Raw genomic sequence first — 12906 nt, 5'->3', positions numbered from 1 at the left:
GTTTTTGCGCATATACTGTGGGTTATACGGTAGTTAGTTATACACATAAGTGACACGCACGGTGAGCCATTAAACCAGAGATGAGCATCAAAGAAGCATCTATAGCATTACTTTACAACAATAAGTGTATCATCTGAAAGAACAATGACTAGATGTAAGCGAGAAAGAGCCAAAAGATGTGTACAGTGTATTTGTCTTCATTCCCAACCGGTACGCTAGAGGGCGGTAACACTGTAGGCTTGACTCAAACCGTCGAAAGCTTTAATCGCTGAAGAAGAATCACTGCCCTCCTGGTAAACAAAAGCTGCAACACAAACCTTCATATCTTCAGGAGGTATTTTAGAATACTAACCGCTTCAATCTTATTTTCCTTCAGTCCGTAGCTTACAAACTACTTCGTTAGCGGTTTGTTCGTATTTACTGATTAAACGTATTCTTAGTTTGATGGTAGGCCTACTGTGAATAGATTCGCCTTCTTCCTTTTTAAGAGCGCTCGTGTTTTCTAATTTAATTAGTGAGGTTGTCTTTTGAGTTGTATTGATTTGCGCCTTATTCCACCTCAGTTACATTGTTTAATAGTAATGAGCCCGGTATTGACAAAAGGGTCTCTTGTTGGCCGCCAACAATTGTGCTTTTCATTTTGCAGATTTGCTATGTAAGATAGAAAGATATGACACTTGTGAACGTCGCTTTGAAGAGATGTCTGATGTCTATGTAAATTAGGATCTAAGACTTCTTTGACCTATTGTCTAGTCACAGACGAGCAGATCAAACTTTGTGAAGCTACCTCCTCCCTGCGTGAGCATAGTTGCAATAACGATTTTTGATCCATCACAATTGCTAATTGAATCTCATCTTCTAGCGTATTGAAAATTGCCGTCAAGTTTTACTTTAATCTTTAAATTCAGTTTGTGAACGTCTGTTTATTTGTATGATTTTGATTAGAATCTGAACAGCGCTTCAAGTGTTTAGCCTAATTTACACTTCTCCAATTCGGTCGTAGAGGGACACTTTGGCACGCCTTGGCAACGCCTTCCCCCAGGTGTTAACGCTTGGCTGTGATTGGTCCACTAACGACATTATTTCCCTACGACATCACCCACCGAGTCAATGTTTCAATACTACTGACACATTTAGGTACGTTCCAATGTTCACACCCAGGCATAAACAAACTCCTGCACATAGGAAGAAGGCTGTTATCCTAAATGGGATTTATTTCATTGTCAAAAACGCGAAGTGGAGTTTAGTAACAGCCAACACCATTGTATTACAAACACTGCCAACACACACACATAATGAGAAGGTAGCCTACACCTGGCGATTCTCTTGCCTTTAATCTTTCACCTTTGAATAATGTAAAACACCGTTTTAAAGCGCTGTTGCCGTCCTTATCAAGTGTGTCTATAAACCAGCTTCTGCATACTGTGTAGGCTATGGCAGTGGCCCTCAAACGAGGACTTTCGCCCACTACATTTTCATGCTCCACTAAAAGTTCTTGGTCGGGCTGCAATAAATACGCTGACAACAATACAAAAAAAACACGTAGGTCACATTTTCATCCCGGTCCACCATCTAATGTTAAAACAGTATTGAATATAATGGTCTGGGGGTAAATTACTTTCAGCAGCCGTCGTAGAAGTGTATATGGCCTGTAAGTACGATCAAATCCTTTTGAATCCGCCCGCCCGCCTATTTTTTTTTCGAGGGCGGAGAAGGTCGGAGAAGGATGCAGAAGTGTATTTCACGCTTTTGTGTATGTGTGTGTGTGTAATGTGTGTGTGTGTGTGTGTGTATTTGTGTGTGTGTGTGTTGATGTGTGTGTGTTGATGTGTGTTTTTATGTGTGTAGATGGATGAAATTACTCAGCATATTGACATGATGAGTCACAAGCAAGCCTGCCTCGACCTGGAGAAGGCTACTCAATTCATCACACAAGTATTACAGGTAATATTCAGGTACACACACACACACACACATATATACACACAAGGTCAGAGCTGCAGAGCTGTGTGTGTGTGTGTGTTTGATGTGTGTGTGTGTATTTATTAGCATGAAGTAGGAAGGAACCAGGAGCTCTGCGTGTTGATTCATCGCCTAGAAGAGAGTCAGGCGGAGACTGGGCGGAGTCTGATGGAGCAGGCGGAGTCAAACCGACAGCTGAAGCTGAAGAACAATGAACTACAGAAACACCTGGAGGAAAAAGACAACTCACTGTCACAAGCCAACCAGGTGTGTGTGTGTGTGTGTGTTTGTGTGTGTGTGTGTGTCTGTCTGTCTGTCTGTCTGTCTGTCTGTCTGTCTGTCTGTCTGTCTATCCTTAGTCACACAGACAATGACAACTCTCTGTCACAAGCCACCCAGGTGTGTGTGTGTGTGTGTGTGTGTGTAACTGAGTAAAAAGGCAACTCATTGACACAAGCCTACAAGGTATGTATTAATTAATGTGTGTGTGTGATTTAATGTGTGTGTTTGTGTGTGTGTGTGTGTGTGTGTGTGTGTGTTTGTTTATACAGACTATGGCTTTTCTGAAGAATGAACTAAGGGACCTGCATCAACAGCTGGGAAGACAGCAGAGCAATCATAGGTACACACAGACAGACAGACACAGACAGACACAGACAGACACACACACACACACACTGACACAGACAAACACACACACATACATGGACACAGATAGCAGGCATAGGTACACACACACACACACACACACACACACACACACACAGCCAGCAGAGTGGGTGTAGGTACACACATACACACACAACCAGGAGAGTGGTCATAGTTATACACACAGACACACACAAACGCACACACCCATATGTATACGTTATAATGCATTTTCCCTTAGTATTCTTCTGCTTTATTCCCTAATAATAATGTTTTTATCAGGGATTATATTTTGGTAATATTTATATTGGAGATGATATTTTGGTAATATATATATATATATATATTGGGGATTATATTTTGCTTTATGGAGCACTTTAGTTAGATTTTTCTTCACAATTTAATTTGAATTTCATCCTAGCACCTTTGATTTTTTTAACTGTGACCCCTGCAATCTCTGATCCATATAGGACAATTCAAGATGTGAATGAGTCACTGCAGGATGGGGAGTGCCAGTTCGAAGTTGAGGTACACACAGACACACACACACAAGAATAGAGCCTCATGCAGCAAGAGATATATCGACCAATTCCCACTTATTTGTATTAATTCAATTCAATTTTATTTATATAGCGCCATAACAATACAATTGCCTCTAGGCGCTTTACAGAGCCCAGAGCCTGAACCCCCTTAGTGCAAGCACAATGGCAACAGGGGCAAGAAAAGACTTCCTGTTAGACAGGAAGAAACCTTAAGCAGAACCACGGCACATAAGGGGGGACCCATCTGCTTGAGGTCGGCCGTGTGGAGTTAAGGTCGGATTTTACTTCTCCGTACAGCACGATTTTGGGCACTTAGGAACGCCTTCAGGTAGCTTGAACGCCTTCTCAGGTAGCTGAAACGCCCTCTCCGTGCTCTCCAGAGCCCTCGGACAGCTCTCCATGTACCCGCAAACATTTCTGTCGGTCCGTTCATGGCGACGGATACTACTTGGCCGTGATTGGCTTTTTTAAACTCTGGCATCAACAGACAGCCTACTACATGCACATGCTCACACAAACAAGCCCCGTTAAAAGTACAACCGCGTACGAGAGGGAGATAAGCATATTGAAATTAAATTATTCACATTGCAGGAACGGAATGAGATACACATTACACATGATAGGCATCTGCTATGCCCAAATAAAACTCACATTGTATGCTACACCAGAAGAGGCACAACAAAAGGGTCTTACCATTAGAGAGATTTTTTTTTCTTGTAAACTTGAAGTCCACATATACAACGCAAGCACAGGATGTTTCAATATGTTGCGATAATTTTTCGAAATCTCCACTAAAAACCACTTGTTAGGCATGTTATCCAGTCATATCGATGTGAATCAATCAATTCTCATACAACTTTAACTGTGATGTGTTTTCCTTTCATTTCACAACTTATTTATTGTATAATTCATGATAGCAGTTGCCCCTTCGTAAACATTAGGCTACACATCGTATCGTCTTGTCACATGATCAAATAGAGATTTTGGACAACAACACAAAAATTACCCAGAAATCATCATTGGAAATCTGAATATGATGAAAATACCGAAGAAAATAACAACGTATTCATGTAATTGAATCGTTTTTTAATAGTGTCTATAGTGTAAGATAAGCATATAATTTTGTTGTAGATTGCTATTGTTTTACTCACCATGATAGAGATAAGTTTGCCCTTTCAGGTGTATGGTAAGATTATTATGACACCTGCTGCATTTGAGCAGTGACAGCAATGGGTAAGTGACAGTTATGGTGGAGAGGCAAGGCCAACTAACGATTTCCATCGCAGATAAACGCCATAAATTGGCTTATATTCGGCGGGTAAATATAGTGGCAGTGAATTGTTTTTAGCACCCACGGCCGTTGGAGCACCATAAAGGGACACAAATGCTTACTTGTACGTACTATCCGGCCACCCGCCCACTGCCCGACTATCCGACACAACGTTTGAGTACTTTAATGGCACCTATAGGAGGGGGGGAAGGGGGAGGGTCGTGTGGCAGAAGGGGACGGGAAACATCAGGGGTTGTACACAGCCAGAATTTGGTCAATGTACGTAGTATATATACAGACATCCGGTGGTAAATACATGATACAGGCAAGACCCGTTTAGCAGGTATACACTGTGTCCATAGGGTTAGTGTTACAGGAGTAAGGGATGTAGGGACAGAGAAACATTTCAGTGGTGGCAGTAATGTATATTGTATATAAATGCTAGCATAGGGTATGGGTTAGAGTAAGTGTATGGCAATGCGTTGGCGGTGGGTGCAATTGGCCGAGGGTTTCTACAGGTAGACCAGGTGGAGAGTCTACAGCAGCGTCCCATGGCGGAGATAGTCTAGATTAGGAGGGAAAGAAAAGGAACAGGGTTAGTGAGTTCGACTGTCCATATGTTTAGTGTGGTGGGGGTGAGGAGCAATGTTTCCACTTCCATCAGCAATTGGAACATGCTGTAAGGCAGAGAACATTTTTGTTAGTAGACGTCAATTTCAGAAACAGAAAGGGAGATACCATTGGGTAGTAGATTTAACAGTAGGCAATATGGCTAGTTTATCAGTGTTATTATAGGCATAAGCAAAATGATATGAAAGGAGAGAGAGAAGGAGAGAGAGAGAGAGAGAGAGAGAGAGAGGATATGTACATATGGAGATATTATTTGTAAGCTTTAGGGTTGCAGGGTACACAGCAGTGCCCGAATGGCTGGTGACAGTCGCAACACGCGCCGTATGCTGTACCCGGGACCCTCCTTCAAGGTACAACATACGCTGTCTGTAGCCCAGTTTTGTTGATTAGGGGGGTATTGCATGTGTTGAGATATGTTTAGTTACGCTGGCATTTAGCATTTTGTTTGATTTGGTATAAAGTATTCACGGCCCTTCTTATTTTATCGATAATACCCATTGATTTCTGGAATTCTCCAAATAGTTTTCAGTTTTTTTGCTCTAACCATTCCTTTTTTATGAAGACTTTAAAGAAGGGAACACATTTTAAATATTTAGTTTTTAAAGTTTTAAACACGCACACGCACGCACACACACACACACACACACACACACACATACACACACGTGTCTTTTGTGTTACACGCAGAGTCTTCTGCTCTTGTCTGACACAAACACGCACGCACGCACTCACACACACACACACACACACACACACACACACACACACACATTCTAACGTCTGGTATTTTTTTTTCAGCAAATGGAGAGTTACAGCTCTCCTCTCCGAACAGACCAGCTGACAACAGCTCAGGAGTCCCTGGTCTGGTCAGAACCACTGGACTCGTCTGATGCCCAGAGTCCAATGGTCTCGTCTGATTCTCAGAGGCTGCTGGACTCGTCTCACACGCTGGTCTCAGCTGATGCTCAGAGGCTGCTGGGGGCTCCCGTCTCTGGGATTAAAGAAGAAGAAGAAGAAGATGAAGATGATGGATACGGAGAGTGCAGTCAGTCTGGTAAGGAGTGCTGGGGAAAAGTGTTACACACACACACACACTGTCACGGCCTTTCTTTGATTTCTAATTTTCCAATTCCAAGATCCAGACAAGGCCTTGGGTCTGGTCAGCAGGTAGAGGATTACGCACTCTCAATACTCCAAACTTTAAAGAATAATCCATTTATTCGGTTCCAAAAAGGTTAACATAAACGAGTTGTAAATTCATTCAATAAAGCAAAGTTAACAAGAGAAAAACTAAAAAGGCTAAACTAGTATCTTGGTAAAGTGGTAAAAAAAAACCGCATGTTTTACCCGCAAAAATAAACCCAACATCCAGGTGTTTATCAATTGCATGTACTTGTTTAGAGGGAATTGTGTGAGTAGACAAACACTACATGAAACATGGTATTATGGTTTGTGCAAAAGTTAATGAACCCCCAGCTGCATTGGTAAAGTTGGTAAAGTAGGTAACAGATTCAGATTCAGATTCAGATTCAACACATTTGGGTTCTTAATAAGTCAATTAAGCAAACCAATCAAATGAGCCATCCTTAGGCAAAGGGTTGGTCAGCGTTAGCATGTCAGATGATGTGGATTTATAGTTTTATTGGCATTAGCAGGTTCTGTTCCTCCAGTCATCTGCTCCAAAACGGACCTGTCCCCTACAGACCCCGTGTCTCTGGCCCGGTTAAGGGGGGTCTCTGTGGTGGTGGTGGACTACTCAAGGACACAAGGACAGCAAGGAGAGGATGAAGAGAGCCATACAGTACAGCCAGAGACCCGTAAGAGATCACACACGCACATACACACAAACGCACACACAAACACACACACACACCTGCACACACACACACACACACCTGCACACACACACACAAACACACACATTGTTAGAGCTATTGGTTTTCAGTAAAAAAAAAAAAGCACCACACACACACTGAGCCCGAGACCCATGAGAGAATCAGTACATCAGCATATAACTTGATGTTTCTTCTCATTGTTTTTTTTTTGTTTTTTTTTTGTAAAAAAGGAAACGGTTCATCTCCCTCATCCCCGGAGTTCCCAGCATCCCCCTCCATCTCGGGCACAGGGACAGAGAAATCCAAAAACTATTCCTGTTCTGTGTGTGACAAAACCTTCCACATTTGGTCTCAGTTCATGCTTCACCAATCCACTCACACAGGAAGGAAGCCTGACACTTGCTCCCTGTGTGGCAAGAGTTTTCATAAAAAGGGACATCTCAAACGACATCAGCTCATTCACACAGGAGAGAGGCCGTACCAATGTACTCATTGTGGCAAGAGGTTTACTCAAGAAGGAGCTCTCAAACGACATGAGCTCATTCACACAGGAGAGAGGCCGTACCACTGTACTCAGTGTGTCAAGAGGTTTAGAAAAAAGTCAGATCTCAAACGTCATCAGCGCATCCACACTGGAGAAAAGCCATACCAATGTACTCATTGTGGCAAGCGGTTTACTCAAGAAGGAGCTCTCAAACGACATGAGCTCATTCACACAGGAGAGAGGCCGTACCACTGTACTCAGTGTGTCAAGAGGTTTAGAAAAAAGTCAGATCTCAAACGTCATCAGCGCATCCACACAGGAGAAAAGCCATACCAATGCACTCATTGTGGAAAGCGGTTTAATCAAAAAGGAGCTCTAAAAATACACCAGCACGTTCACACAGGTAAGAGGCCTTACCACTGCACTCAGTTACCTCGTTTCCACCGGGGCCGGCCCGGTGCTGGAGCCGGAGCCGGTGCCGGAGCCGGAGCCAGAGCTGGTTCCTTTCAGCACCGGCCTGCGTTTCCACCGCCGGAGCCGGTTCCAGCACCAAAATTAAACGTCATGGAATGTTATGACATGCTCACAGTTGTCGTGAGTTATTCACGAGTGGTCTTCTTCCAGCAAGAAGGCAAATAATTTGATAAAAACTTAAATTATGTTTAACTTTTTAATACCATGTAGTACCATATGACCTAAAGTTAAAGTTCTGTTTACTTCTATATTTTCTCACGTAGATCAGACGAGTGGCAAATGCAGTTCATGACCGGAGTTGACTAGCTCCTACACTGATATACTAACCAGTTGCCATAACAACCTTAGCAGTACCTTACAGCAGCTAGTGCTAGTTAGCCAGCTACTACACGAACTTACTTAGTCAAGAGCTATTTTTTTTTATTCGTTTTCAAGTGGCACGTCTTCTACAGTACACACAATACAAAGCCAGCACTACATCACGGTCTCAGTTAATGATGCAATTTCGGGTTTTCTACGAGCAGGCAATGCAGCTCATGATGGGAGTTAGTTGATTAGCATAACAACTGTAATAGTACCCCACGACAGCTAGCAGCGAGTGCTAGTTAGCTAGCTGCTACAAGAACTTGCTTAGTCAACTACTAATTTCAAGTGTAATATCACACAAAAACAACAGACCAGATTGAAAGACTTAATGTATACAAGACAGACAAACCAACACATTTTGATGGATGAAAGCTTTCTTTATTAGTTTTAATGTGTTTGTTATTAGGTCTGTTGTCCTTTTGAACCCTGCTATCTCAGACTCCTCGTATTACCTCATATATTTTAGCTTTCCTTACTGACTTTTCAATTTTGTCTTGCATTTCTGTTGATGGATAAATTGCTATCGAGGTATTTATTTAATCCATGGTCCACTACTGGATCGATTTTCCACGTATGTTTTCATCGTTTTCACTCAACATCTTGGTTGATGGCTAAAAAAAAATGGCGGTGGAAATTTCTGTTTCTGGTGGGGTAACTCCGCCCACCTCTGTGACGTAGTTGGTGCCCGATCTGGCCCCAGCTCCTCCAGGGAGCCGGGCCGGTGCCCGATTTTCAGGTCCGGCACCAGCCCGGCCCCGGTGGAAACACAAGAACTGGTGCCAGATTGGCCCCGGTGGAAACGAGGTAAGTGTGGCAGGAGTTTTTCTGTAAAGGGATATTGGAAAAGACATCAGTGTAAGACACAGACACACACACACAGACACCGACGAAGACACACACACTGGGGACAATCTGTAGACATCCTAGGTCTTCTCAGGGAGACTCAACCAGGAAGTCTGTAATGCCAGACCTGCCGCATTCCAGAATCCTTCATTCTGAACCTCTACATTCCACAGCAGCTTTATCAATGTTCTGAAAACAACACGTTGTCATAGTTTTGGATTCAAAAGCCAGAACATGTTCTAGAGAACTGCCAATCCATTCTCAGCCTTGGCAAAATCTTGATTGGCCATAGGGTGGTTGGCCCATGCTGTTTTGCGGAACAGATGAATTCATTTCATATATCAGTATGTTTACAATACTCTATACACATTTAAACAAAGAGTGCACATAATCTAATTTATTTTCAAGAGTATAAATCAATCCAGTGGTTTGTCAGACTAGCATTATGGTTCTACTTATTGTTGAGATTCTTCACACAGATTATTGAGTTGCATGTTTCCCACACATTGTTCTGACTGCCAGAGGTCATTGTGATATTATGAATTCTGTGGCTCTGTTTGAAAACTTAGATAGCGGTCTTGATCCTTGATCTCTTGTAGGACAGGTGTCAGAACCACTGGACTCGTCTGATGCCCAGAGTCCAATGGTCTCGTCTGATTCTCAGAGGCTGCTGGACTCGTCTCACACGCTGGTCTCGGCTGATACTCAGAGGCTGCTGGACTCGTCTCACACGATGGTCTCAGCTGATGCTCAGAGGCTGTTGGGGGCTCCCGTCTCTGGGATTAAAGAAGAAGAAGAAGAAGATGAAGATGATGGATACGGAGAGTGCAGTCAGTCTGGTAAGGAGTGCTGGGGAAAAGTGTTACACACACACACACACACACTGTCACGGCCTTTCTATGATTTCTAATTTTCCAATTCCAAGATCCAGACAAGGCCTTGGGTCTGGTCAGCAGGTAGAGGATTACGCACTCTCAATACTCCAAACTTTAAAGAATAATCCATTTATTCAGTTCCAAAAAGGTTAACATAAACGAGTTGTAAATTCATTCAATAAAGCAAAGTTAACAAGAGAAAAACTGAAAAGGCTAAACTAGTATCTTGGTAAAGTGGTAAAAAAAACTGCATGTTTTACCCGCAAAAATAAACCCAACATCCAGGTGTTTATCAATTGCATGTACTTGTTTAGAGGGAATTGTCTGAGTAGACAAACACTACATGAAACATGGTATTATGGTTTGTGCAAAAGTTAATGAACCCCCAGCTGCATTGGTAAAGTTGGTAAAGTAGGTAACAGATTCAGATTCAGATTCAACACATTTGGGTTCTTAATAAGTCAATTAAGCAAACCAATCAAATGAGCCATCCTTAGTAGGGATGCAAATTATCGATTAATTAATTAATCATTAGTTGATAATCTTATCGATCGACTTTCGATTAATTGATAAGCGGCGTTTTTCACCTGAGTTTCAGTGCTTCAATAGGGCCTTTACAAATATCAGCTAAATAGTTGAGTTATTATATTACATTACATTATGATAATTATATTCTATTCTATTATACATTCCTCAAGTAATTATGCATTAGGAAAAGAAAGCAGAAAAGTTTTTTTATGGTATAACAAAATACATTCTTTAATTTAAAACAAAGAAATAAATTATGGACTGGCTCAGTTCTTGCATTTGAAACAGACATTAAAAAAAAAAGAATAGAAGAAATTAAATAGAGAGCCAAACAGAATATTATTGAGCCTATAGATTATGAAGAAACTGCATCTAGGCTATTACAAGCTAAATAGCCAACACAACTCTCTGAAGTTTAACTCGCGCTCATGGTAGTGAGGGATAGAGTAGTTACATTCTTAATGGCAAGCCATCAGGCAAAGGTAAGCTAGCCCGCTAACGAGCTAGGTATATAATATCATTAAGCCTGAGTGAGCTAGTCCGCTATCAAGCTAAATAGCCAACTCAACTCTTACTTACTTACTTACTAACTCTCATGAGCCAAACTCGCGGGCACACGTTAGCGCGGGAGTAGACAGAGATATTCATATTCATAGCAAGGTGAGCTAGCCCGCTAACGAGCTAGGTAGCTAACTCTATGAAGTCTCAGTGAGCTAGCCCGCTAACGAACTAATAGCTAACCTGAGTTTTAAGACTAGCCTTAACTCGCGGCAGTAAGCGAGAGAAGGTATAATACAGTGTAGCTGTGATTACCAGGTGAACTGGTGGTGTCATGCAGGACAGCAGCATGCACAGTGTTCAAATGATAACTGAGTGAGCTAGTGGAACTATTGTATTTCAATACCGCATTACACAGAGAACATTTGACTTCTTTGCCTGAATTAACAATGTTGAAGTGGTCCCACACCGCACTCAACCGGTCTCTCGCGCTAGCGCCCTCTAGCGATTAATCGTGATTAATACATTTTGATCGAGCAACCTCTTAATCGACAATTAATCTAAAGTCGATTAATCATTTGCATCCCTAATCCTTAGGCAAAGGGTTGGTCAGCGTTAGCATGTCAGATGATGTGGATTTATAGTTTTATTGGCATTAGCAGGTTCTGTTCCTCCAGTCATCTGCTCCAGAACGGACCTGTCCCCTACAGACCCCGTGTCTCTGGCCCGATTAAGGGGGGTCTCTGTGGTGGTGGTGGACTACTCAAGGACACAAGGACAGCAAGGAGAGGATGAAGAGAGCCATACAGTACAGCCAGAGACCCGTAAGAGATCACACACGCACATACACACAAACGCACACACAAACACACACACACACACACCTGCACACACACACACAAACACACACATTGTTAGAGCTATTGGTTTTCAGTAAAAAAAAAAAAGCACCACACACACACTGAGCCCGAGACCCATGAGAGAATCAGTACATCAGCATATAACTTGATGTTTCTTCTCATTGTTTTTTTTTTGTTTTTTTTTTGTAAAAAAGGAAACGCTTCATCTCCCTCATCCCCGGAGTTCCCAGCATCCCCCTCCATCTCGGGCACAGGGACAGAGAAATCCAAAAACTATTCCTGTTCTGTGTGTGACAAAACCTTCCACATTTGGTCTCAGTTCATGCTTCACCAATACACTCACACAGGAAGGAAGCCTGACACTTGCTCCCTGTGTGGCAAGAGTTTTCATAAAAAGGGACATCTCAAACGACATCAGCTCATTCACACAGGAGAGAGGCCGTACCAATGTACTCATTGTGGCAAGAGGTTTACTCAAGAAGGAGCTCTCAAACGACATGAGCTCATTCACACAGGAGAGCGGCCGTACCACTGTACTCAGTGTGTCAAGAGGTTTAGAAAAAAGTCAGATCTCAAACGTCATCAGCGCATCCACACAGGAGAAAAGCCATACCAATGTACTCATTGTGGCAAGAGGTTTACTCAAGAAGGAGCTCTCAAACGACATGAGCTCATTCACACAGGAGAGAGGCCGTACCAATGTATTCAGTGTGTCAAGAGGTTTAGAAAAAAGTCAGATCTCAAACGTCATCAGCGCATCCACACAGGAGAAAAGCCATACCAATGCACTCATTGTGGAAAGCGGTTTAATCAAAAAGGAGCTCTAAAAATACACCAGCACGTTCACACAGGTAAGAGGCCTTACCACTGCACTCAGTTACCTCGTTTCCACCGGGGCCGGCCCGGTGCTGGAGCCGGAGCCGGTGCCGGAGCCGGAGCCAGAGCTGGTTCCTTTCAGCACCGGCCTGCGTTTCCACCGCCGGAGCCGGTTCCAGCACCAAAATTAAACGTCATGGAATGTTATGACATGCTCACAGTTGTCGTGAGTTATTCACGAGTGGTCTTCTTCCAGCGAGAAGGCAAATAATTTG

General features: G+C 42.8%; 1 protein-coding gene across 1 annotated transcript; it reads left to right on the top strand.

Moving 5' to 3' along the window:
- Window positions 1–255: 255 nt before the first annotated feature.
- Window positions 256–12902, top strand: LOC308369503 (uncharacterized protein; the record flags this gene model as incomplete). The annotated part of the gene is made up of 11 exons (XM_080843970.1): window positions 256–293; window positions 1004–1137; window positions 1849–1944; window positions 2050–2229; window positions 2514–2584; window positions 3081–3138; window positions 5851–6106; window positions 6708–6869; window positions 9654–9893; window positions 11615–11779; window positions 12010–12902. Exons 3-11 carry the CDS (start codon window positions 1849–1851, stop codon window positions 12900–12902), a joined length of 2121 nt encoding a protein of 706 aa, XP_080700096.1. The 5' UTR covers window positions 256–293; window positions 1004–1137.
- Window positions 12903–12906: the final 4 nt, after the last annotated feature.

The sequence above is a fragment of the Sprattus sprattus genome, assembly GCF_963457725.1.
Source record: "Sprattus sprattus genome assembly, chromosome: 1".
Lineage (NCBI taxonomy): Eukaryota > Metazoa > Chordata > Actinopteri > Clupeiformes > Clupeidae > Sprattus > Sprattus sprattus.
This window is presented reverse-complemented; position numbering and strand designations above follow the sequence as displayed.